The sequence below is a fragment of the Mirounga angustirostris genome, unplaced genomic scaffold, assembly GCF_029215605.1.
Source record: "Mirounga angustirostris isolate CCGP_5_RB_7025 unplaced genomic scaffold, mMirAng1.0.hap1 SCAF_7, whole genome shotgun sequence".
Taxonomy (NCBI): domain Eukaryota; kingdom Metazoa; phylum Chordata; class Mammalia; order Carnivora; family Phocidae; genus Mirounga; species Mirounga angustirostris.
The window spans coordinates 74,658,574-74,686,131 of record NW_026991715.1 but is presented as its reverse complement, the minus strand read 5'-3'; the positions used below and the strand labels follow the sequence as shown (position 1 = coordinate 74,686,131).

The 27,558-nt window shown below is 39.7% G+C and overlaps 1 protein-coding gene across 7 annotated transcripts in view; it reads left to right on the top strand.

The window, feature by feature from the left end:
* Nucleotides 1-26,053, top strand: part of ELL2 (elongation factor for RNA polymerase II 2) — an 80,442-nt gene extending 54,389 nt beyond the window's left edge. The window contains exons 5-11 of one of the 7 annotated variants that reach the window (XM_064596396.1): nucleotides 643-767; nucleotides 905-992; nucleotides 2,711-3,281; nucleotides 5,871-5,937; nucleotides 9,376-9,547; nucleotides 19,707-19,795; nucleotides 23,267-26,053. In XM_064596396.1, the coding sequence (XP_064452466.1) occupies nucleotides 643-767; nucleotides 905-992; nucleotides 2,711-3,281; nucleotides 5,871-5,937; nucleotides 9,376-9,547; nucleotides 19,707-19,795; nucleotides 23,267-23,375 (1,221 nt within the window). In that variant the 3' untranslated portion in view covers nucleotides 23,376-26,053. Of the gene's footprint in view, nucleotides 1-642; nucleotides 768-904; nucleotides 993-2,710; nucleotides 3,282-5,870; nucleotides 5,938-9,375; nucleotides 9,548-11,782; nucleotides 11,828-11,918; nucleotides 13,399-19,706; nucleotides 20,566-23,266 lie in introns of those variants that run through there. The other 6 variants (XM_064596395.1, XM_064596394.1, XM_045899015.3 and 3 more) reach the window with 6 other exon arrangements.
* Nucleotides 26,054-27,558: the final 1,505 nt, after the last annotated feature.

Below are 27,558 nucleotides of genomic sequence, written 5' to 3'. Positions count from 1 at the left end.
AGTAATTTGGGGGTTATTTTGCTGTATGTTTCCTTTTATTGGTTTTCGGGAATTTCAAGGACTTTGAATAAGTGGTTCTTCAGGAGAACTGGCAGCCACAAGAAGCAGGCTTAGCAAGCCAAGAAAATGACAGACAAGGGCATCAGAATTGATACTATTTATGGAGATAATTTCTGCTGATTGCTCAAGGGAAAGTTTATAACCTAGCATTTGGGCAGTGTTTGGTTTCTACTTAATACAAATGATCAAGGATTTTTACTGTGGTTCAAAACTAATGGCGTTAATGACCAGAAGTAAATAAGGAAGCTGTTAAACCTCACTCCTTAGACTAGAAAAACTTGATTTAAAAAAGTAAAAAAAAATAAAATAAACTTCCCTCCACTTTTTGCCTAATGTAGGCTGTTTGAATAGAAATATGACACACAGTGAATGTTCAGGGGAAAAATATTTAGCTACTTATATAAAGTTTTTATTTCCCAAATAAAGTTGAACAGCATTTATTGAGATCTGGCATATGCAAAACTAGCAGTGCCTTTGGGGCCAATTGGTACAGTTACTTCCAGTGTAAATGGAAAATGTTTCCTGTTCCGGGTTAGGAAGTAGCAAAAAGATCTAATGCTCTGTTTTCACACCATGTACCAGGTAGCCAATCTGAATCCAAAGGACCTCTCATATACCCTAAAGGATTATGTTTTTAAAGAACTTCAGAGAGACTGGCCTGGATACAATGAAGTAGACAGACGGTCATTAGAGTCTGTGCTCTCAAGGTAAATTTTTTTTTCCTTTAAAAAAAAAATTTTAGTCACTGTTAGTTTAGTGTTGAGAAGGAAGAAACAAGGGTAAGCTTTTTATCACGAACATTTGACAATTCTTTCCATAACTGGAATGTGTGTATCCTTTACAGAAAACTAAATCCATCTCAGAACGCTGCCAGCACCAGCCGTTCAGAATCTCCCGTATGTTCTAATAGAGATGTTGCATCTTCTCCTCAGGTATTCATAAAATTATATAATCATAGCCCTGAAGTGAACCTCAGGGGCCACCTAGTTCAGGTGGTCTACTTATGCATGAGAGAAATGAGGCCCAGAAGCTGCACAGCTTGCCTGCCCAAAGTCACATAGCTAGTTAGTTCAGGGCAGAGCTCCCAGCTCACAGCCCAGACCTTTTTCTCTACACAGCTTTGCTTGTCAAAGTGCTTAATATCTACTTTGTTTGTCCATATTTAAAGTTTACATTGTATTATAAGATTATCTACTTTTCCATTAGATCACTAACTAGAAGACTTACCTAGGCCCATATCCAGTCTCAAATTATACAGAAAATTGAAGATATTTAATATTATCTGAACCATGTTCAAAAAAACTTTTCTTAGGGAAAAATGTTTCTAAAATAAGCAAATAAAAAATTCTGTCAATTTCAGACATATCTCCTTAATGTACTTTTTTCATTTAGATCCCAATCAGAATTCTCCATTTAAACCTCACTCCTTCCAGCTTAGTTTCCCCCAAGAGATTCCTTGGTTCCGTGGTTTGGAGGCTGACAGTGGGACAGACCTATCTACCCCAGTGCTACTGACAAAGTCATCCACTCTCTGGACCCTCCTCCCAAGGATTAGGGAGATGGGACAGATGTGTGGAGAACAGTAAGCATGCTATGGGCACAAGGCTATTCATATATCAAAAAATGTTAGAAACCTATTGTGAGGAACAGAGGAAGAAAAAATAAAAGCAATTCTGTCCTTGTATGCATTGTCTATAGAAGCCTCACTTTTAATGCCAACTTCCATGAAGTTATTTATACTCTGATCTAATTATATAATGGCTGCCAAATCAATGATGCTAAACTGAAAACAGAATAAATTAATGGGATGATTAACTGTTATTTTCTTCCAAGCTGAAGTTTAGGCCACATCATTACATTGGATATATGCTTTGTACTTTTCAACTACCTGAATTTTCTTTTTAATTTAAATATTGTTGCTGGATTGGGCTAGTATTAGCATAATTTTTAAATTTTTTGAAACATTAATTCCATATCATTTTTGTGGACCTGTCATTAAGACTTACTTTCCAATCCATTGAAGAGATATATTTACAGGGAAGAAATTGAATAGCATTTCAGCACTGATGGAGATACCTAGAGAAATTACTTTGAAGGTGCTGGCTGTTCCCATTTTAAGACAGGTGAAATAATAAATGACAGCCAAAATATTCATAACTGGAACATCTTAGCACATTAGAGGAGATTAAGTAAGTGTAGGCTTTTATTGCCCTTTACCTACCCTTCTTAGTTCTGACAGCGTGAAATGGTACAAACTGCTTTCTCCTCTCTCTTAATATAACTAGGTCAGCTGTGGCCCACAGAGGAAGGAGGTTACCTCTATTTAATACTCTCCGAAGTGGTATAGCCCACATAAATTGGCTCTTGAAGAACTTAGGGTGCGGCTATATGATCAGAAAGTATAAGTACTCCAAAAAACATATATTTGCCAGATTCTCCTTTTTTATGTTAGGCATGAGAATTTATTTCCCTTTTGTTTTTGTGGATTGTTTGTTCCTGCTTAAGCTTGCAGAATGGTTAACATAATGCCGGTGATAAACTTAAGAATGAGTAAAATTATTCAGTTGTTCATATGGTAACCAGTGATGCATGTGTTGAGTTTTCATACAAACTGGCTCATTTTTTTTCTCCTTCTCCCTCCCCACCCCAGAAACGGCTTTTAGATTCAGATTTCATTGATCCCTTAATGAATAAAAAAGCTCGAATATCTCACCTGACAAACCGAGTGCCACCAACATTAAATGGCCATTTGAATCCCCCCAGTGAGAAATCTGCCGCTGGCCTCCTGCCGCCCCCTGCAGCCGCTGCCATCCCTACCCCTCCACCGCTTCCTCCAACCCACCTGCCCGTCTCCAATCCTCCTCAGACTGTAAACTCTAACTCCAATTCCCCCAGCACTCCAGAAGGCCGGGGGACTCAAGACCTACCTGTTGACAGTTTTAGTCAAAACAGTAGTATCTATGAGGACCAGCAAGATAAATATACCTCTAGGACTTCTCTGGAAACCTTACCCCCTGGTTCAGTTCTACTAAAGTGTCCAAAGCCTATGGAAGAAAACCATTCAGTGTCTCACAAAAAGTCCAAAAAGAAGTCTAAAAAACACAAGGAGAAGGACCAAATTAAAAAGCACGACATTGAGATGACAGAAGAAAAGGAAGAGGACCTTAAAAGAGAAGAGGATATTGCCAAGCTGAGCAACTCCAGTCCAGATTCCAATGAAGGTATATTTTACATTTGTAAAACCAACGACATGTGTTCAGTGAATGAGCAGAGCAAACTCATCATGAGTGTGAGATTATGCTGTTTGTAATTAGTAGTGCTTTTTTTATCCATTGACCTTCTGTTATTAATCTTAGTGTTGTGGTATTGAGCAGATTTTTTTCTTGTATTTAACAGCAGTCATTTTCAGTCTCTTTTTAGCCAACTATAAAACATAGTTTCTATATTTGAGAATAAGATGCTAACATTTGAAAATGACTTTATTATCCTCTAGAGACCCCCTTCTAGAAGGTAGACTGTGTTGCTCTTTCCCTTAACTGCCAGGGTACTGCGCAACCTCAACGTGACCTATTATATGCCAGTCTTGAACTAATTTAACCAGACACACAATTAGCGATAAAAATAATTCTTTTCCTTCTTTGCCAAAGAAACAGGGTCACCCCTGCCTTAATTAATATTAACACAGGAGAAATGTCAAATTCTTTATAAAACAGGCAAGGTAAGATTGCATATGCAGATCCATCATATCATCGTTATTCAGAGTGAAAGCAGTTTGTCTTATGTAAGGCTATTGGCAATTTGCTTGATAGAGCTTAAGAAATTCTTTTTCAGTTTTAAGAACCCTGTTTTAGTAAACTAGTATTAATTGTTATTAGTAAAATTTAACCATTTCAAGCTTTTGGAAACTTTAAACGCCAGATATGTAGAGATGCAAAGAAGCTTATAAAGCTAATCAGTAGAAAAGACCACTTACCTGAGGTATAATGATCTTTAACACCTAGGGACAAAATTCTATTTTTCTTATTTTAAAAAAGTTGTCCTCTAAAACTTAATGTCCCCCATGCCAGCACATCGAAGATTCAAGCCCATCATTTAGCATTGCTGCCAGTTTTAAACCCAGCTTACCTAAAGCAAAATTCTCTAGGAAAATACAACCTTAGAAAAGTTATTCATTTAATGAATAGAGTTTAAGGAGTGTTGTCTTTCTGTAATTTGCCCATAATACTGGAAGTCTGTAATCCTTAGATTTAACTGACCATTTTTACCACAAGAGAGGAACTTTGCAGAACAGTATGATGCAGTGCCGTCATTGACCTGGATTGAATATACTGCATATCAAAGTTTATCTGTTGAAACATTTAGATCAGTATGGTACTGTATAGTGGCCCAAAAGGTAGATGTAAGCTTTTTTCCCTCGAGTACTACTGTACTTGAATTTGCCAGGTCAGGAAAAGGCAAGAGGTAATAAAACCTTGTGTTCAGAGTTAGCAAGCCATGTTCCTGGTTATATCCCAGCCTCCACACTTCCCACCCTAAGATGGTGATCCTGAATCAGGCTGGTGTTGGGGGGATTGGGTCCCAGTATGTTAAGACCTACAGCACAGTTTGAGTGTTTCTCAGAGTTGGAGGCCTGGAGAAGCAGACCTAGTCTTTGAATCCTCCACTGAGGATGTAGTACCTCTCAAAGACAGCTGAGATTATCCCAAAATACTGAGGATAGATCCAGACCCACAGCCCCTGAATCTATTGGAATTTATCTGGTGTTTGTAGCAAAGAAGCAGCCAGGTGAGATGCACTTAATGCCTTTTCCTTTAAGACACAGGCTGTTGTGAAAAAAAGACTCAGGCTTGAGTCAAACACACACACAAACACGCACGCACGCACGCACGTGCACCCGACCATGAACAATAAGCCCACAGAGTCTGCATAATCTGTTTACTATACTTGGTCTTTTAAAATATTAAATCAAGAAATTACAGAATTTTCACTTTATTTTATATTGAACATGTATATTTTGCCACAGGCAGGATTAGGATTTGAGTTATTTAATTCTACTCTGAATGCTAAAAAATTACCCTATAAAAAGTCTAAACATACCCATAGGAAAAGGTGGTGCATTCACACAAGTAGAATACTGACTGAGGGATTTTACATACTTTCACAGCATAGCCCTGAATGACTGGCAGTCTATTTATTTATTTATTTATTTTGTCCTTTTAAAAACAAATCTGAAGTATTATGAGATGTAGAGATGGGAGGGGTGTAGATTGTGATTCAGTAATGACTTATTTTAAGTTACTTTAAACTGACACGGGAAAACTTCTTGGCTGCTTCCACCGTCTGCATACAAAAAGGGTGGCAATAAAATACAGTGGCCAGAGCAGTCTGTTACCTGACTTCATTGTCTCATCTGCCTTGTTTGAATCCTATGAAAAGTAGATGTTGATGTAAAATTTGTATCTTCCATTGTCTGGCTGCATCTGCCACCACAGTCTTTGAATTGCTAGGCAGATGCCACAACTGTTATGGAAAGAATAGAAGACTGACCTTGGGTTAAGATGAAATTCCTTTATTATGCAGACACTGCAGCAGCCAGGGCACTCTCAATGCCTGCCCTCACTTCTGCTGGCCCTGGTCATGGGGCCTCCATTGTTCGGATTCAGTTCTATGCCTTGCTCACTGTTGCTTATTGAGCTGGAAGAACAGATTTGGAGGAAGAGTGTTCCAGATGTTTCTGATCTATTTTAGAATTATAGGCATTTTATAACCATACTGTTTGGTGAAAGCCTGAATCTTTTTCTTCGTTGTAGGAGTTAAAGAGGGTTGCACTGCCTCCACGGAGCCTTCTTCAACAATTGAACTCCCAGATTATTTGATGTAAGTTCTGACGTCTGCCAATGGGAGAGAACTGTTTAATTTTAGAAAGTTTGCAATTTCTTTTCCCATAATTCACAAATCAGAAAAGAAGTTCCAGAAATAGAGTCCTGGAGCCACCCCTGCATTTGAAAGGCTGCCATTAAGCCTGCTTGTCCCAGATCCACCCCTGTCTGCCTGAGCAGGTTGTGCCTCCCCCTGCTCTGAGCTCTGCTCCATGGGCCTTTAAGTATAGAGAAGCCTGTCCTTTGTTCCGGTGCCAGGCCAGGCATTTGATTATGGAAGATTTCAGGGATCTGACTCTTCAAAGCTGACAGTCAATCAATGCACATTCACTTGTTCCCCTTGAAGAGAGAGTTTATTACTGATAAAGAGCTTAAACCTCCGCAGTTAATACAAAGTACAGATAGACTGATTTTCATTTAAATAAATCTCTGCCATGGAATTAATTTTAAGAGGAGAGAATAGTAAAATTTGATCATTTCACTTTAGTACCAGTTACAATGTTTTTCTTGTTATGGCAACAAGTTGCTAAATGCTGAGCTGGAGACATTTTTGTAACTGGTTATCACAGAAATTATAACTTGTACACATAATTCTAGCTTTTTTATAGACTCAGAGGCTTCTGTAAGAATAAATAATTAAGTTGCAAGAGCCTGGAAAAATGAAGAGTAGAAGAGCAAACAGATTTGACTGCAGGATAGCTTTGAAAATGAACAAATGGGCAAAATAATTTGAATGTAGATTGGAAAATGAACCCTGAGCTGTATAAACATTTTTTCTCTCTTAGTAGCATCTCATGATGGACAAAGTTAAACTATGCTGTTTGGCACTCCATGTAGAACGAAATGTTCATTTCTAAAGTAGAGAACATTTTATACTTAAAATGTGTTAACCTTTGCTTAACAGTAGTGTGAAAGCTATACTTAATGGGGAACGATACAGCATGAAACCATAATGCTGGTTATCATCTCTTAACTAGAAAGAACCCAAGAAACCATGCTGAGTCCTCTCTCATATGAAGTGGTATGGTTTTAGACTTCTGAGGGAGCTTTGAAAAGCAACCACCACTGAATTGGCCCAGGAAGGCTTGGGTTGGGGGACAGCTCCTGGCTTCACTGATGAGAGAGTTCACCTCTCCTTTTGCAAACCCACTTCTCCTTAAAAGTCTTGTGAAAGTTCCCCCCCTCAAATGACAACTGCAGTACTGGGCTCTCATTCTCTTGTGATTTTGGATCTTTGGATTTTGAATTCCCCGTTTTTTTGTAATAGTGATACAGACTGGTTATATGTGACAAAATCATGTGGGGAGACTATAAAATAATTCTAACCCTTTCCCCATGGATTCAGGATGTTGCTGTGTTTTGTCAGCTTAACCAATTCGTTCTATATTTTAAAACTTGTTTTTAACTCCCTAATCTGAGGATGGGTGCTACATTTGCTTCATGTTTCTGGCTCTTAAAAATCATGAAAGTATATAACCTCTGTGATTATTTGCTTAATTTATTTTATCCCAAAACTATCTGATATTAATACAGCAAATTTTCTTAAAATGGTGAGAAAGCTGGACTTTTCAAGAACACCAAAATTACAGAACTTAAAAGACTTTGGTTGTTTCATAAGAAAACCAAAAAGATACAATAAAACCTTAATGATCAGCCTCTGAATAAGTCATACTTAAACCACAATATTCCTAATTTTTATACAATAAGAATACTTTTACTTGTGGTTGTGAAATAGCCAAGCCCCTGAAAATTTTATTCCATCCCTGCATTAGGAACCAACTAGAGAACCATAACAGTTTTGTTTTGTTTTTTAAATAGTGAAATGCTTTTCGTTAAAATGCCAGTATAACCAAATAATCTTCTATAATAGCAACACAACTGTTGGCCAGTTTGGTATTTTTCCTAAGGAAATTATTAAATAAAATATTGAGGGTGTAGCCTCGGTTGTGATTTTGAGAAAGCAGGGTATTTTATATAACAAATTAAGCCTGAGTTTCATGAGCAGTTTAGCCATTTTGGTTACATACACTTATCCCCAGGAACCTCTTTTCCCCACCCTGGGCTTCCTCTGGTGTGCAGTCAGGACAGCCCTGTCTAGGAGAGGACTGCTTCTCTGCTTGGCTGGCCCCGTTCCTTTTACAGCAAAGACACCAGCAGGGCGCTTTAAATCAGCATACTACTGCTGTCTCAATTACACTTAGAAAAATAAACCTCCACAGTGTTTAACTCAGCATGAATAAAAATATTAATGAGGACATTAAGGTTGCACAGTTGCATCACTTTTCTCACATTTCCAACTGGACACTTTGCTCTCTCATTTTGAATAAAACTGGCAAGATTATCTGAAACCATTTTTGAAGAGGACTGAACTCGAAGGTTTTCCCACAGTCAAGAATATATGCACGTGCCTGGGGCATGCTGAAGCACCTGCTACCTGCCTGAAATTGCTTTGAAATCTCAATTTTTATTTCCAAAAGTAAGGGAATTTTGCATTCCACGACAGGAACACAGTACAGAGACCCAGGCCAGACCCTGGTGTGATCCCACTTCCCGGAGCCACAAACAAATAATACTTTGTTTTTAATATTAGAATGCTGTTTTAATTTGCTTACCACTGACTAAACTGACACTCTGGGAAAATGGCCTTCCCTCACCAGTTTCCTAAAGTTATTCACAACCCCAAGTAAAACAGATTTATGGCATTTTTATTAAAAAAGTAAATTAGAATAATAGTATATGCTGATGTTCAGTTACACAGACTATGATATTTTAGTGTTGAAAAGAACTAGAGAAATATGCCTTCCCCCTCACCCCCTCTTTTTTTTTCTGGTCTCTCATTTCAAAAGAAAACAATTACTCTTTTGTATTTTATACATATGCCTAGTCAAACGTGGGAGGAAAGAGGTAGAGAGAATAAGCCGGAGGCACCTTGCTGGCAGCAGGTATAAACGGCCAAAAGACAGACCTCCTCTCATAAAGCAGCAGATCTAGGGGGGGCTTTGACTTCAGCATTCAGTGACTATGTAACACTCTCCTGGTTTCATGTTACCCACCGAGGCCTTCTGTTTCCATGTGACTCGTAACAGATGGGTTGGCCTCTGCCACTAGTGTGGTAGTGAATTACTTTGGATAGAGAAAGGTTTGGGAAGCTAAATGTGTGAGTGTTGTTTTCTAGTCACACTTCAGTCCCATCGCCACCATGTTTTTTTCACATTTACTTTCCTTCAGTGAAGGTCTGAAGCTCTCCTGTGGGATAATTTCACCTGGAAGTCGTCCGAAGGAGTGACATGGGAGCAAACAGTGGCAGGGGCAGCATTCAGTCTAAGGATACATGCTTGGATACGGTTTCTAGGTTTTTGGTTTAAATGTCAGGCCTTATGCATCATGTTGATTCTATAGTCTCTCTCAATTTATCTTATTTCTTTTTTCTTATTAGAAAATATATTGCTATCGTCTCCTATGAGCAACGCCAAAATTACAAGGATGACTTCAATGCTGAGTATGATGAGTACAGGGCCTTGCATGCCAGGATGGAGACTGTAGCTAGAAGATTTATCAAACTAGATGCACAACGAAAACGGCTTTCTCCAGGCTCAAAAGAGTATCAGGTAAACATGTTTGCTCCTAGATAGGCTGACTTCCATATTTTACCCTCTTTGTTCTCTGCCTGGCCCATCCCCAGGCACCCTACTGGCCTTCAGAGCAGGTCTTCGGCAAACCAGCCTCTCTGCAGCTTTTGGTCTTCATTTAAAATTAGCTAGGAGGGGCGCCTGGGTGGCTCAGTCGTTAAGCATCTGCCTTCGGCTCAGGTCATGATCCCAGGGTCCTGGGATCGAGCCCCGCGTCGGGCTCCCTGCTCAGCGGGAAGCCTGCTTCTCCCTCTCCCACTCCCCCTGCTTGTGTTCCCTCTCTCGCTGTGTCTCTGTCAAATAAATAAATAAAATCTTTTAAAAAATAAATAAAAAATAAATAAATAAAATTAGCTAGGAAACTAAATATTGAAATAGTTTTCAAACATAAGTAAATACAATGAACTGTTTTTCTGTCAGTGGAAAAAGATAACATTTTATATAGCATAGTATGTATAAAATATGTAATATATGCTTTAACTTTACGATAACATAATAAAGAGAGCATCAAGAAGAAAGCAAATACAACTAATAGGAGAAAAAGTTGGATTTGGGATTCACGGAAATATTTGATTGCACTGCCAACTCAGACTATAGCTGCTAGTTCTGGTGCTGTTCCCCAAAATTGCTATTTCAAGTACATTAAAAAAAAAAAAAAAAAAACCACAAAGCTCAATCTGACACAAGGTAGGGAAGATATAGACATAAAATATAAACAGGGTTTAGTGCCACAGAGATTTGGGGTTTAAGTGAAGAAAAGTTTGGTATTTCCAGCTCTTCCAAAGACTGACATTTGTTAACACACACTAATCTGTTTTCACTTCCTGACTTTAAGTAGTGGTATTACCACAGCTGACAAACCAGAAGCCAGACCCACGTACTGGTTGTTCGCATAGTTAACAGGCAAAAGGATTAATATAAATGAATGTTTCCCTCCTTGTGTCGGCCACAGAAGTTGTCACACTTCACACCCATAGATAGTGCCTTCATTCTGGCCTACTACTGTTGTTCTGACAGGAATCTATGTAAGAGAATGAATGGGTTTCCCACAGTGGGGAAAACAGCCTGAGAGCATCTGTGCCTTAAAGACTCATGTGTCTTTCATTAGTGGGCCTTAATCTTTAAACAGGCTGCCTAGAGTTACAGATTTTGCCAGAGGAATTAGTCTTTGAGGATGCAAGAGGTCTTGATATATGGTGGTTTGGGTTTTTTTTTTAGATCTAGTTATTTACCAGTGTACCATGATTATATTTAAACTAAAATGTAACTCCAAAGACTGCTTAGTGGTTAGGAGGAGGCTCCAGAGCTAGACTGCCTGGGTTTGATTCCCAGCTGTACCATTTAATATTTGTGTGACTTGGGCAAGTTATCGAACTTTCCTCAAAATCTCCCTCCAGAAAATAAGGTGATTATAGAGTTGTGCAGAATAAATGTAAGCATTTGGAAATGCTTATATCCATAGTACGTAAGGTTACATAAGTATTAGCCATTTTCTCCAGCCTAGAGGTAATCAATAGTACTGGTTTCCAGTGTATTCTTTCAGAGGTCTGTACACAAGCAAATTCATGTATGTGCCATATGTAATTGAATTTAAGATGTCATCAATTACAATATGCACCACGGTCTTCTGTTCCAGTAAGTTAAACTGTGATACATTATTTATCTGATCTCATTAAAATGATAAGGAATGTGCATCTTAGAAGTCATGAAATTCTGATAAGAAATGTGCATCTTAGAAGTAATGAAATTCTTAGAATATCATTCTTTTTCCCCTTTTAAACAAATAATATCAAACTGTATAAATCATTCTGTACTTTTTTCATTAAACAATATAATGCACCTTAGAGAACTTTATATAAGTGCATGAAGCATTTCCCCCTTTTTAATGGCCTCTTAGTATCCCTTTTTATGGATTAATGGACATTGAAATTTTGTGTACTGTCTTTTGCTTTACAACTGATACTGCAGCAAGTAACCTTGTACACACAGCATTTCACTCAGGCACAAGCAAATCTGAAAGAGAAGTATAGGAGTGCTGAGTCAGTTCTGCATTTGCTATTTTGATAGCAGTTGCCAAATTGCCTTCTTTAAAGATTGTACCAATTTACATTCCCATCATCAGTATTTCTGACACCCTTACTGAATGGGTCTTAGCTGTTTATATTGTCAAAAAGAAAAGTTGTTCCCTTCTGATTTTAATTTTTAATTTTGTAGAATGTTCACGAAGAAGTCTTACAGGAATATCAGAAGATCAAGCAGGTAGGAATCATCACTGTGGGTTTTCTGACCCGTGCTTGGGAACTATTACAAATTCTGCAACCTAATTCCTCCCTGTTTTTTTCCTCTGCAGTCCAGTCCCAATTATCATGAAGAAAAATATAGATGCGAGTATCTTCATAACAAGCTGGCTCACATCAAAAGACTAATAGGTGAATTTGACCAGCAGCAAGCAGAGTCATGGCACTAAATCTCTGCTTGGACCAGAAGATGTGAATAAACTTAAGCTTATTTATTTAAAATTCCAAATGAGTTGCTCTAAGATTCTAAAAAAAATGGAACTTTGCTTGTCGAAAGTTTCAGTATGAGTAAACTTGAGTTATTTACCTTTTTTTTTTTTTTCTTTTCCCCATTTTACTTTGCTTCCCTGCATTTTTGAAGCTGCTTTTTTCTGGCCCTTCACCCCAGCCCCTCCCTACCCCCAAGACTTATGTTTGTCAATAGAAATAATTTTTCTTTTTAGATATTGGGGATCCAGTGTCTATACTTCAGATCAATTTTTTCTTTAAAAACTTATGTTTGTCATTGGAAATGATTTTTTTTTAGATATTGGGGATCCAATGTCCACACTTCAAAGTTATGTGTGTTTAAAAAAAAAAAAAAAAAACAGTAATGTGCAAGGTGAAATGCTTTTGGATAAACATAAGCCTATTTTCTGACCTTTCTTAATGCAAACTCTTTGCCTTAAATGGTAGAATATTTAGAAATTTGCACAAAATACAAAAAAAAATTGAGACATTGTTTTGGAGGGTTAAGAAATAGAAAGGCGTATGTGTATGTGTATAGGTATGCACACACATATGGACATACAGGCTGACTTGATCTAGACAGTATATCCGCCCTGCAAGTTAACCCCCCATTGCAATGGTTGCCTTAAGGTGTTTGCTAGTTGTGTACATTAGTGTGGTTAATCATTAGCTACACTGCTTCCCACTTGGTTAGAGCAGTGGGAAGCATACTGTGGCCTACCAGCGTCTGAAAGCGTGTGCTCGACCTGTATGTGTGCAGAGGTGGTGTGGATGTGAGCGTGCATGGAGGAAAAAAGCTGCTACTCTCAGTAGGCCAAACGCTCAGGTTAAACAACTGACGAGTGTTACTGTAGGGGTTGTTTGTTTGTTTGTTTTCTGTCAAATTGCTACTTCTATTGTGGAAGACAAAAGCATTTCCATTTCAACAGTTTGTCAGCTTTATTAATGTTGGGCAAAATCAATATGTTATGAAAATGAAACAGATCTATAGTTTTGGGGCAAAATTATAAAATTAAACATGTAGGTAACCTATTTATATACTGCTATAAAGTATTTTTTGAAGAGAGATATGCAAAGAAGCTATTACCTACATGAAATGTATATTTAAAGATTTTTTTTTTCATCCTGGGAGCCAGGACTATAAAAAAAGAGCGGATACATTTAACCATAACATACTGTGAGTCATCAAACAGCACAAACTTTCATTTCATGGAGTTTATCTGTTGACGTTGATTTAAACTATCATTTGTTTTATCATGTGGGAACATAAGTTATGTGGTCAAAAATATAAGGATTTTGAACTAATGTTGATTCAAGTTGTGTTGTCTTTATCGTATTGTCTTTTCAAAGTGCTGCCAGTTGAAAAGGGAAGCATTATGTTTACAAATCTGTTTTGAAATGTTTGCCAAAATTTTGGTAGTATCTTTAATAAAGATGTTTGTCTCCAGCATCCAAAAAATAAATAAATAACTTTGTTGTGTATCAGTGTAAACCAGAAAATGTTGGTATCTAGAAAACCTGAGAGAGCATATAGAAGAACTTTCCTCTTTGCAGTTCTTCTAAAACATTAACTGGAAAGAGTAGATAATATAGAAGAGTATACAAAAGTAAAAAGACTACAAAAAGACTGATAAAAGACCCTGTGCACTATAACTCTATAACATTACCACAGAAATTAGATTTCTATGTAGCACGGACCTCTTAAGGAATTGGTTTCTTTTAGCATTGAGATCCCTGGTGCTCTTCCTTTTACCTCAGAATTGGTACAATCATTACTAAATGTTCATTGATTTTAAACTTTGAGTTGTAAAAAGATAGGAAACTTAATTGGGGATAACTTTGTTCCTCATATAAAGGTGGAGTCTCCTAAGAGATTTGTCTGTAGGTAATGACCTCACTGGTGTCATTTCTTGGACAACTTGGCCTTTTAATCAAAGATTTCTGCTGCTATTTGCTATGAGCAGTGTTTCTCAAAAGCAAGGTGCTTGGACCACTTGCATAACCCAAATTAGAATCTCTGGGTATAGGGCCCAGGTATCCACACTTTCATAAGTAGCCTCCAGGTGACTTTTGCAAGGGAAGGCGTGAGAACCATTGGCTTAGATATGGCGTTAAACCTTTGGGTCTGTAAATCTCAAAGTCTTGAACTGAAGTTGAACGATTGGCTGTTTTTTTAAGCCCATCCCTGTCAGCAGGCACAAATCACTCTGCCCCTCTACATGATCAACTGTTTCACTGGCAGCTCTTACTTCAGAACTTGTTTATGAACAAGCCTTCCAGTTGGCTCTTAGCCCTTGGAGTTCTCACCCACATACATCAGCACATCTTCTGGTTTACAAACTGGGTAATAATGGAAGCTGGAGATAGGTTATGAAAATCCAGCATTGCACATAGACTTGACCACCTACCTATAAAAGCCTTAATTTAGATGTTTGTTGTATACATTGGGCACATCCTTGCAAAATGTGTATCTATCAGTTACAAATTTGAGTTATAAATCTCTGAATCTGCTATTACCTGAGGCTGCATCTCTTGTGAAGATGGGCATGAGCCTATTTAAATATTTATAATCATCCTTTATCTCCTACTGCAAGATTTTTAGATTCTCTCAAATAACTGCTGCAGGAATGAGTGGCCACTTAGTACCAGTTACTCCGGTGGAAGAATTTATTTAGTTGTTTTGAGAGACAAAGTAAGTATAAAACAGCATTATCAAGATGAGAGAAAGAGTTGTTATTTTTGTATCACATTTCTTCTAAAATAATGTGAAGCACTTTTGAAAATTTTTACCAACAGCAGATTAACTCCAGATTGAATGAGCATCTGACTTAATACAAACCAAAAGGAACATTGAGTAGATGTGGTTTTGTTTTTTAAGTAGGGATTCTGTTTCCTATCTTGTCATTTATTTCCCATGGAATATTTGAGAGGGGGTAACTTCCAACCCTGAGTAGCAATGGATGTTCAGTACTTGCTCTCACAAAAATAATTGGTGTGATCAGTTTATATCATTGCTCTATGCACACTGATCATAAAAAATTCAGTATTAATTTCCTTTCATCTGATTGATCTTTTAAACTTTATAGTTTTCTTTTCCCTTAAAGTATTTCACCTTATTATGTAAAAGAAATGCATACTTGCATGTTGGAAGCAAGATGCTGAAATGAGGATTAGACACAAGTGGTCCATTAGTTCCAACACTCTCCTTGGTTGCCTTATCCCTTCCATTAGTGCATTCTTTGCTTCTGGAACTTGGCTGAAACTCCTCAGCCAGTTCATGGTGTTTCTGGCAGTGTGAGTGTTGAGTCATGTATGCTTGGTATCCACCCTTACTACTTTTGAAGTTCATACGGTTTATTACTTGCCTAAGTGTTCCTAAATCCTTTTCTTACGTGTACCGGATAGGGGAAAATTATAGCCAGCATTTTGAGGAACCTTTTATGAAAGGATATAAACTGATACTACTAAATGAAGGCAACAGAAGATGTTATCAGTGTTCTCTGTAACCTGAAACTAAACAAAGCTGTGAGGCTCATTTCAAAATATTTTGAAGTGTTAAAAAAATATATAGAGAGAGAGAGAGAGAGAGAGAGATCTACAGATCTATATATAGATATATAGATATAGATATATATCTACACTGTTTCTCAGTTCCACCCAAACCATGTTAGGACTCTCAAGGTAAAATGTCACACGGACTTTTCAGTTGTTACTAAGCTCAGCAGCTTAAAGGTGGTCCCTTTTGTTCTACACCAATTTCAGTTCAATAAAAATGTTAACTTTGCAATTCTGGTAAGTGTTTTTCCTTTGTCTCATTTCAAGGCTTTTAAATTTCTCTAAAAAAATAAATTAAAAACCCACAACAAAGTGCTCTCTGATGCCCTAATGTAAATGATCCTCCTGGGACAGAGATACTTCTTGTTGGTGAAATACGGGCCGGGTATTTGCTCCAGGATCCTGCCTGTTTTCTAAGTGTATAGCATGCCCTCCAGAGGCAACATCTACTTGGAGAACAATAATCACAGTTACCATGTAAGGGTTTCCTGTTGTTTACACACTTTGTGCATACATTGTCCCATTACTCCTCACCACAACCCTGTTATCCCCATTTTATAGGTGAGTGAACTGAGGCTTAGAGAAGTTAAGAGACTTGTCCATGACACAGCTGGTTAACAGTGGAAGCTGGGAAGCCTGACCCCAGCGTCTGTGTTCTTCACCGCTTCTCCATACTGCCCCTCATAATGCTGGCACCTTAGTGTGAGCTTCACGAAGTAACCCTTCCAGTAACACCAGACAAGCTAGACAAACTCTTGATTCAAAGGAGACTAGAATGTGAGGGGTGGGGTAATATCTAGTAGATTATTTTCAACGAGTTGATTTTGTCAGAAATGATGGGTAAATGTGAAGGGAGGCCAAAATACTTCTTGAGAAAAAGTATGTTTCCTTTATTTTCGCATGTGTGCAGTCGTAACAAGCAGGCTCTTTGAGGGAGACTGGGGGCAATGCAGGTAGAGGCCCTGGGCAGGGTACAGTCCTGGAATCACCATCTCCTCTTCAGAGTAAAAGGCCGTCTCAGTAACAGACTCCAGCTTAGGGGCCGTCCAGTCTGAATTAGACATAAGGATAGTTCTCCTAGCTGGGTCCTTAACCTCTAGTTTCTACGAGCTTTCTGAAGGAATAATAGAAAGGGAAAGGAAGAAGTCCTAGACAAAACACTGATACAGAAAACCTGGAACGATCAGATCGATCAGTGCCAGCAGTGATTCTGGTTAGGTTTACGAGGAGCCTCATGGATGAATGAATGAGGTTCCTAATGTTATCATTGTGTCCGCAGCCCTCCCCCACCGGACATTTAACGAACTCTTCTCCTCAGCTGTAAAGAGAAAACATGCCTTCTTACTGGAGCATGGAAGAGGCTTCATCATTGTTTGTAAAGCACTGACGAGTTCCATGAAAAACTGCTATCTAGATTATGGATCGTCCGCTGACTGCCATAGGGAGAGTTTATTGGAGCATGAGTTTCCTGCTGAGAACAAGTCCTTTTTGACTGATTGCAGGGGCGGGGGGAAGGGCAGAGAGAGGCTGGAGGTTTCAAGGTGGAGTGTTTGGGGTTTGTTTTATCGAAAGAAAGCCGAGACCTACACAGACCTGCTCCACTGGTTTTACCTTTCTGAGATTGGGACGGGAGGCTGGCAGTGGCAGGAAGTAGCTCTGGTATTTTAGGATTGCTCAATTCTCAAGCTGGGGTCAGATGATTCTGGTACCATGTGTGACAGTAGAGATGTGTATTTACAACTCCTGCCTGCTGAATTCAGCTGGCCAGCCAGGCTGGTTTGTCTTACTGTAATGAGATCCTTGGTAGAATATGGGCATTTATAGATGGGTGATAAGAATTCCATTTCTAGGGTTGTGAAATGTACGAGAGTGCTTCCTAAAGATGAGCCCACATGACTAGCCCCCGCACTTGAGTTCTAAAGCTGGGACTTCTGGAGGAATGACCACCTGCCTTTCTATATTTCATGGATTTTTTTTTTTTTTTAAGATTTTATTTATTTATTTGAGACAGAGAGCACACGAGAGGGGGGAGGGTCAGAGGGAGAAGCAGACTCCCCGCTGAGCAGGGAGCCCGATGCGGGACTCGATCCCGGGACTCCAGGATCATGACCTGAGCCGAAGGCAGTCGCTTAACCGACTGAGCCACCCAGGCACCCTATTTCATGGATTTCTAGGACTTACAGAATTCCACTGTGGCATAGATAGACAGCATGCTCTACCTCACCAGTGTCATCACCTGCTGCACCCACTTTCTGCACACCAGTCACACAGATGCCTTCAGATTCTCCAATAACCCCCGCTCCTCCTATCCCAAGGTCTTACTCAGTACTGTCTCTTCTGTACTACCAGGTCTATCCTCCACCCCATCCTCACTTAGCTAAGTCCTCCTCACCCTCAAGATCTCCCCTTAACATCACCTCCTCCAGGAAGCTGTCCCTAACCTCTCAGACTAACTCAGGTCACGCTGGTATACACTCTGTTTCATCTTCTACTTCTCTTTTGTGGCACTTATCACAACTTTAACTTAAATACTAGTTGTATTAAGTTCCATGAGAGTGGAGACTATCTTGTTCTCTAGGGTGTTCCCAGCTCCTAGTCTAGTACCTGGCACAGAGAAGGTGCTCAATAATAATTTATTCAAAGAATGAATGAGGGAGGTTTTTGATATTATGTCCTATTTAAAATTCATGTGGCCAGAGGATTTGGATTACTGCAAGAGTCTGCTGTGTCATTTAGGTTTTTGTGCCTTGCCACATCTTTCCAAAGTCATGATTTCAAAATTAGTTTCTTTTTTTTTTTTTTTTCCTGATGGCAGACTGACTTGCCTTTGGGAGTCCCTTTGCCATGATTAACCAACTGGACACCTTCAAAGGGGATGTCTCTTTCCAATTTGGCATTCATACCTCTAGTCACCTCTGGAACATGAGCATCTCAATAGTCTATAATGGTTTGTAATATAAAATTAAATGATTTTAAAAGTTACTTTTATTTATCATAACTGATGGGTTCTGATTTCATTTCCTACTGTATTTTTTCTATAGCTTTTCTCCCACTTCTCCAAGACAGGGTAGAGGACAGCAGTCTAGAGATAATGTTGTATATCATGTTTCTATCTTCATTAAAGATAGATTAGCCTGACATTTCTTTAAATTCGATATGAGCTTTTGTTGACACTTATTTTATGCCTAGCATTTCTGTCATCTTCCAAGCATAGACATTTTGAGGACAACTGAAGGACTGTGGGATTCCTGTAATGATAGAACTATAGTGTAGCCCATCAACAGCATCCAGAACAACTCTCTGGATTCCATAGACGATGAAATGAAGATATTTAAATGACAGCCACACAGAGCAGGATGAGACCCTAGGAGCTTACAGACTCTCCCTAGAGAGGAGCTGAGAACAGCCCAGCAGCCATTGATGGCAAACAATACAAAGATGGAGTCGTAAAGCGCCAAACAAGAAGTGCCGTACACACGTGGTTCAAAGCAGTCAAGCCAGACAGCCTGGCTTAGAGTCCTGCTCTGCCACTCACCAACCACAGACCATAGGCAAGTTCATAAAGCCCTGCAGCTTCAGCTTCCCATCCATGAATGGGATAGTACCTTGCTCAGAGCATTATGATAATGTATAGGTAGGATGGTGCATGGTACCTAGTAAGTTTTCCATATATATATATATATATATATATATATATATATATATATATATATAGTTTATTTTCTAATTATTTCTTTCCATCTTTTATTTGGATTTGGAGAGTTTTGTTACAATATACCTGACAAGCAGCCAGCCAGGACTAAGAAGTCGGTTGGGTTCATTTAGATTTTTGCATAGCAATGAATGAGCCCCATTGTATGATAAACACAATCCAGAACATTTTTGAGGCTCTGCTCCTTGCTGCTTTGTGAAATAAGTTTTCTCTGTGAATCTTTCCAAGTATGGTATTAGCTTCTCTTAGCATCATGGCTACCAATAACAGTACTGATGCACTTGTCCCAAACTTGAGCTTAACTTTGAATATTCTATTAATCCTCTCTTCTACTTTGTCTTCATAGGAGAGTTTTAAAAAGAGCCTTGTGGTCTGTAAGCCTGAGTGCTTCTTATCCATGCAGGTACTGGAGGGGGTTGGCACAGATCAATTCAGGTAAGATGCTTTGGGGAAAAGCCTGCTGTGGAAATGACTCTCGTACACCTGTAAGCTTTTCCTTCTCCTCTCAAGGATAGAGTTCACTTAAGTCAGCCCTGTCAAACCAGTGCCAAGAGGGTCTCCAGGGGTCTTGTGGCCACCTGAGCCACAGAGCTCTGCAGCTGAGAACAGGCTATAAGGGGACACTGGGGACTGTTGGCAGAGCCACCTCCTATCCTCCCTCATCCTTCCTTCCTCCCTCTGCCCCTGATGACAAGTCTGTATTGCTGTGGTAGCCAATTATCACCACCCCACCTGCTCCTCCCTTCTAACTCACCGCTCTCGCCTGAATGAACTATTATGACTCCTCCCTTCTGTTAAGGTGCGCATCCTATCATTTCTCCTGTCTTTGGGTACAGATGACTTGACTTACAATGAGAAGACCAGTTCAAAACCAAGAACCTGTTTGGGAAGTAAAATTGAAAATGCTTTGGTATGTGGTACAGAGAGTAAAGAATATAGAACTACACCCTGGGTTTGAGTCCTAGTTCTGAGATTCACCGACCGGTTGACCCCAAGCAATTTGCCTAATCCCCTGGATCTTCCTTCCAACATCTCTGATGAATTAGGATAATACCTATATTCCATAGTTATGCAAGGATTAAACAGAGACTGTTGCATTTCATGAGAGGGACTGGGCGGAGCAATCATAAAGAACCCTATTTATTTCACACGTGCCCCTGCAAACACACTTTGGTGGCTGTTTCCTTGCCCTCGGCAGATCTTAATTCTTCCAGGACAGTTGTTCTTGATAAGTCCTCTGGTCACTCTTAGCATAAGTTTCATTTCATAACTAGTAAGTCCAACCTTCTCTAACAGCCAAAACTCTGAAATTCATTTAAAATTAAAGTCTCTCCCCTCTTCCAGCTTAGGCTTGCTGAAAGCCAAGTGATTCTTGCCACCCTCCCCATTGACCCACCACTCAGCCACCCATGGGTTGACGGAGAAGAGGGTGCAGAGGAGGGATTAGGGCTGCAGAGATCTTAGCACCCCTGGAATCTGGCCTTGGCTTCCTGCAGGCATTGTCAAAAACCCATCCTGGGTGCCTCAGAAGGTGCCACGCTGAGCTCCTCCAGCCTTGCAGGGTGTTGACAGGACCTCTCCTTTGGCCAGCCCTCCAACAGCGCGCATGCATACGCGCGTGTGCACACACACACACACACACACACCTATTCAGGTAGGAACTAGTAGCTTAGGGTCTCTTTCTAAAGGACCATGCCAACATGGCAGCTACACGTGTTCTTTCTGGTCACATCCACCCTTCCACCTCAGCCATGAACAAACATCCTCTACTCTACTGTAGGGGTGGTTTTGTTTTGTGTATTTTTCCAAGCAAATACCAGCCCTCTGTGTCCCCCAAGTTTGAGGAGTCACAAATCAGGGGTGGTGTTTTGTTTATTTAAACCACTTTATTAAAATATGACTGACATGTAAAAAGCTGTACGTATTTAATATATACAACTCAGTGAGTTTGGAGGAAGGATACACCTATAAAACCATCACCACCATCAAGGCTACAAACGTACCCAACCACCTCCCAAAGCTTCCACTCACACCCTTTGTTAACATTATTATTTTTGTGTATGTGTTAAGAATATTTAACATAAGATCTCTTAGGAGATTTCAGGTACATACTACAGGCACTGTGCTGTGTAGTGAGTCTCCAGAACTTGCATAACTGACACTTGGTACCCTTTGACCGTCACATCTCTTCATTTCCCCCTCCCCCTAGCCCCTATGATCACCATCTACTGTGCTTCTACTGTGCTTCTATGAGTTTCGCTCTTTCAGATCACACATATAAGTGAGAAAATACAGTATCTGTCTTTCTCTGTGTGGCTTATTTCGTTTAACATAATGTTCTCCAGGTCTATTCATGTTTTTGCAAATGGCAGGATTTCATTTTAAGGCTGAAATATTCCATTGTGTGTGTATGTGTGTGTACACAGCACATTTTCTGTATCCATTCATCTGTCGTCTATGGACATTTATGTTGTTTTCATATCTTGGCTATTGTGAATAGTGTGGCAGTGAACAAAGGAGTGCAGATATCTCTTTGAGAACTTAATTTCTTTGGATAAATATCCAAAAGTAGGATTGCTGGATCATATGACAGCTCTATTTCTAATTTTCAAAAGAACGTCCATGCAGTTTTCCACAGTGGCTACACCAGCTTCCGCTCCCGCCAGCAATGCCCCAGGTTTACTTTACTCCACGTCCACACCAACATCTAAGTGGTCTTTGTGAAGCTGCTATCATTAGCCTGTGGTAAGGGGAAACACTCCCAACCCTCTGGAGAAACCCTCTGATTTCCCACATCAGCTGACTTCTCAACTAAAAGCCTTTATGCCAGTGAGAGGAGCCAGAAGCTAAGGGAACAAAACTGGGTATTTTGACCCCCTCTGCAAGCCCTGCATGTGTGGTTCAGCGTCTTGCTTTACAGTTGTGGGTAAACAGCAATCTACTGCCTTGTGACATCAGCCAAAGCTGTCAGAGTCCTGTGTTAAACCCCATGATATATGTTTGGGGATTTTCAGTCCGAACACTGGTGCGTTAATCCAACAAATACTGATGTGCACCTAGGTACTGTGCTAGGGGCTGGGAATCTATCACTGAACCAGACCCATGCAAATGACACAAGTTGTTTGATTCCAATTGTGGTAAGTGCTGCAAAATGAAAGGGCAACTATGAGAATGAATAATAAGGGGACATAGGGCAGTTAGGGAATGGAGCAGGGGAAGTGGCATGGAAGCCAGCACCTGGGGGATGAGTAGGAGCTGGATGAGAGGAGACTGTACCAGAAAGAGCGAGCATGTGGGAAAGCCTTGAGAAGAAGGCCTTTAGCACTCACTGAATGCCTGTTTATCCCCATCACTTCTCCTTAACAAAAGGCATTTAGGGTCTGGCTTTTTTGTTGTCAAACTTGTTTTCTCAATGGCTGCTTTGCCCTAACTAAGCATTTCTGCAGATATGAAGCCCAGACAAGATTCCCTACTGAAGTCTAGGCACTTGAGGTTATTGCCTTATCACAGGCATTTTGAAACTTGGGGTTCTTATCTGGTGGCCTTCTCATGTTGCTAATAGTTCTGAGGAAAGTTTCCAAAATAGAGTGTTATCAGTTTAGGGGACAGTTGATCTCAGACAGGTCCAAGAGCCTTCACATTGGCAAAGTTTGAGCTGGGGAGGAAAGTGACGGCCTTGCCCAGAAATTAGCCAGCCCACCTTCTCCCCTGAAGTTGGAGGCTAGCGCAGAACGAATGCACAGAGAGCCACGCTGGCAAGTGCCCTGCGCTGGCGGAGGTTTCTGGAGTTACAGCAAGAAGTCTTGGCCACAGGGGTAGAGCCCTATCAGCCAGAGGCAGTTTCTCTGAGAAAAATAAGTAACACCTAGACGATTAACATTGCCAGCCTTCTCTCTTTGCTGCCAGCAGCCAGGCAGACCATCTGTGTGGTGTGACTCTAAGGAGGTCATGGTGGGCAGGGAGGAAACCCCAACAAGAGGGGTGGAGAAACATGCCAAAAGGTCAGAGAAGCTGAAAAGAAGAACTTCTAGGAATAAAATGAGCAGAAGTTGGGAAGCAAGGTGGGTATTTTCTGAGAAACCACTTTATAGCATACAATGCTTTGTGCTTCTTCCATGCAATTTTTTTTTTTTTTGCACACATTCTCAATCCTCCCTCTAAACTCTTTTTATCATGAGGGGGAATATCCCACCAAGAAAAAAATAGGCTTAGAGGGGTCACATGGTATCAGTACTAGGACAAGAATACCAGTCTTGTCGCTCTACCATACCCCACTTCCAGCGTACCTCAGGAGCTTGCCCTCTAGGACTTGGTGCTGATCCCCAAGATCTACCTAGTTACTGAGGGGACCCAGCAAGGTCTCCTCCCAGCAAACTCATGTTCTTCCTCCTTGAAATTTAGTCTCTCCTGTAAGAGTACCCCTACTTACAGAAGGTAAATTTCTATCCCTATCTTGCACTGAGCCAGGTATTCCTCAGTGCCTTGGCTTCTTCAGCCAGGTAAACACCTAAATCTACTATGAAAATGCCTCATTCTGGAACACTACCCTTGAGTTCAGGCCATTCCACATCACGGGCATCCTTCCCAGGCTCCCATCCATGACTGTAACCATCCCTTCCTCCTGTTTTCTCCTGGGGGGTGGGATGTCCTCCGTCACAGCCAGACGAAGTTTCCCCCTGGCAGTGGGAACAGAACTTTAAAGGACACTCCTAAGCCAATCAGTTTCACCAAACCATTTTTCTAACTCCCCTACCATGACTGTTATGGTCATCCAATGAAAAATTAAAATTTGTCCTTTGTCTTTTTCTTAATCTGTGGTTTAAAAAAAAGTCCTTTCTACTCTTGACAACAATTTCCAATAGTACATAGTAAATAAAATAAATAGCAAACGCCCCCTGTTCACACTCATCTACCTCAGGTCCCGGAGGTAGCCACGAAACATGCACAGTATCATGCATAGTCTTCTCTTTGGTTCAAATAGGATATCAAACTATAGTCTGCAACTTAATTTTTTATTTAATAACACTGCTTGAACATCATTCCATGTTAATCCCTGTTGACTTATTTCATTCTTTTTAACAGCTGCATGGTATTCCAGCACTTAGGTCATAATTTCATAATTTAATCACTCCTGAGATTCAGGATTATTCCTAATAGTGAAAAACTGAAATCACCAACAATGGCCATATAAATTCTCTTTAGAAAAAAAAAAAAAGATTTTATTTATTTATTTAGAGAGAGAGTGCACAGGAACAAGGAGAGGGGCAGAGGGAAAGAAAGAATCTCAAGCAGACTCCACACTGAGCACAGAACCTGATGCGGGGCTCGATCTCTTGACTCTGAGATCATGACCTGAGCTGAAACCAAGAGTTGGACGCTTAACCCACTGAGCCACCCAAGGAAAAAATTCTTTTTAAACTGAATGGTTTAACATTTTAGTCAGTAACCCTGCTGACAATATCTACCTTACCTTGCCTTATCACCAAATCCTCTTAAAGCATGAGAGAACCATAAAACTTAAAGACTGTTCAGAGGATGTTCAGAAATCATTTACAGATGCAAAAAATTTAAATATTATTCATCAGTTTCTAAAAGTGGTCAAGTACATTTTGTTTCTTAAGTTCAACAACCTTTGATGGTAGCTGTGGATCCAAGCTATGAATGAGGAGAGAAGAAAAAAGCTAATTTCGCTACTGACCATTTTGGACTATTACATGTTTATATTGTACTTTTACGATGTTTAGGATTTACAATAGTTACATTCTGTTCTTTAACCATAATGTTGTGCATTTGGTTTAGTTCAGTGGATTCAAGACTCTACCTCAATTCTTTGACTCTAAGCCTTCCCCATTCCTGAGACTTTATTTTGATTCATCTCATAGTTAACCAGATTTTACTGTGTACTTTTTTCCCCTAATGAAATATCTCCAATGGGAAATTTGAGGTCAGTCTGTTCGTTTCTCCTTTGTAAGAAACATGCTTTTTTCGCCTAGATGCCCATGTGGATTCTTATACTGTCCTTAAAGTTCAACTAACTTGACTATGTATCTTTGTGTTGATGATTCTGTTACAAGTTTCTTCCCGCAAGATCTCTTTCAATGCACAGTCAGATCATAGTTTGTTCCCATGGAGTTTTCATTTTATTTTTGATATTTTTATTTTCTGTTCCATTTGTTCTGTTACATACTTTAGGAACACTATCATCCCATATGCTGACTGACTGTTGTCTGGCTGGCTGTCATCTTGTACTTAGTTTTATTTATTTGGAGATCTGCGCCCCGCCCCCCCCCATAAATGCTATTTTATTCTCTTTGGTCTGACCTCTGCATCACTGAATATGTTTTCAACATCTGTTCTAATGCGGTCTTCATTTCTAGGATAGTTATATTATCTTCAATTTCATTCATCACTCTTAGCTTACTTTGTCTTCTTTTGCCTATTCTTCTTTGCCTATATTATTTCACTTCAGAATTATTTCACAAAAACCTTCTGTATTTTTAAAATTGGGAGTGCAGACAAATACACATCTGAAAATCCTTGGTGTGCTACAATGATTATTCTTAAGAGTATTATGCTTCAGGACGCCTGGGTGGCTCAGTCGGTTGAGCGTCTGCCTTCGGCTCAGGTCATGATCCCAGGGTCCTGGGATCGAGTCCCGCATTGGGCTCCCTGCTCCGCGGGGAGCCTGCTTCTCCCTCTGCCTCTGTCTCTCTGTCTCTCATGAATAAATAAATAAAACCTTTAAAAAAAAAAAAAGAGTATTATGCTTCATTTGCCTTTTGGTTTTTGAGTTTCTTTGCACAGTTTTGTTTGTGATTTTTATTTGCTTTTGACATTAATGGACCTACATCAACTTGAAAACATACACCCTGCTCTGAAGGAAATGCAGTTCTTGCCTGACTTGCCATTTGTTATAATTATGGAGAGGAGTTCAGGCTGGCAGGCTTCAAACTGGGTTTTTATTGGGCTTCAGTAGTTTTTAACCATGTTTGCCTTATTCTCTGACCTCTCAAGTGAGCAGATGGTCCCAGCAAAATGTAAGGACCATGGTGGAGACTCCCAGCTCTCCAATCTTTTATTGGGTTATTTATGTATATCTGTAGCTGCTTGTTTGAATCAATCAACCACCACTAAGCTGGCTGCCACTACCACCTTTTCATCCTCCCTGCCTCACCTCCTAAAGAGGAATTCTACTTTGGGAAGTAAACATGCCTTGCCCAGTAATGTCCTTCCATCTGTCTGACCAACCTCTCTTCTCTGCAATGCAGAGCAAAGACCCTCAGTTCTTGCTCTAAGTAAAAGAGCATCACCTGGACCTCTGATAACACTTACTTTCAGAAAACTCTGAATCTTAATTGGAACCCAAAAGGTGTGTTTCAACTCCTTCCAGCCTCCCTGGACTCAGTCCAGATGCACCATATTTAGGGGATAAAGTACTTTGAGATTTTAGCTACTTCCTAGTTTTACTGCAGATGGACCTTTCCTATCAAAATTTCATCCATTTTAACTTCATTCATTCTTTAGGTTTCATGGAAGGGATAAAGAAAGCACAACTTTACACCACCATCTTTTAGCTTAATCACTTTTTGTTTCCTTGAAACTCTCTAGTTAATAGGCTTAAGGGATTATGAGCATTTTGCTTCACTTAGTTTCTTTCAAAATCATTTATTAAACATTTATTATACTATTGAACACTCCCTGCCCCCAGCACAAATCATCAATAGAATATAAAGTTGGCATGAATCATTTACTAAGTAACTTAAAATAAAAATTTATTGAGTAAATATTAGATGCAGAACAGTATGTAAGATGCTGCTTAAGATATAAAACTGAGTAAGACTCAAGACCTACTTTCAAGGAACACTATGGTAGAACATGGATAAGATGAGATATCTCTAAGTAACCATAATAAGATGCATTGAATGAGGTCAATGAATGATCACTATTATTATGATATGATCATGGTGATGAAAGGAGATATGGAGAGTGTGATCACATTCAACTGAAGCAGTGATAAAAATCAAAAGGAAAGAAAAAATGATGAGCAACATTCACGCTAAGTAACTTGAGGTACGGCGGCATGATGGCAAGACAATGGGCTTTGGAGGCATATGGACGGGGCTCACCTCTCAGATTGTACAATTACTGTGCTCTCTCAGTGAAACCATTCCTCTGTCGGTTTTGCCTTTGGTAAAATA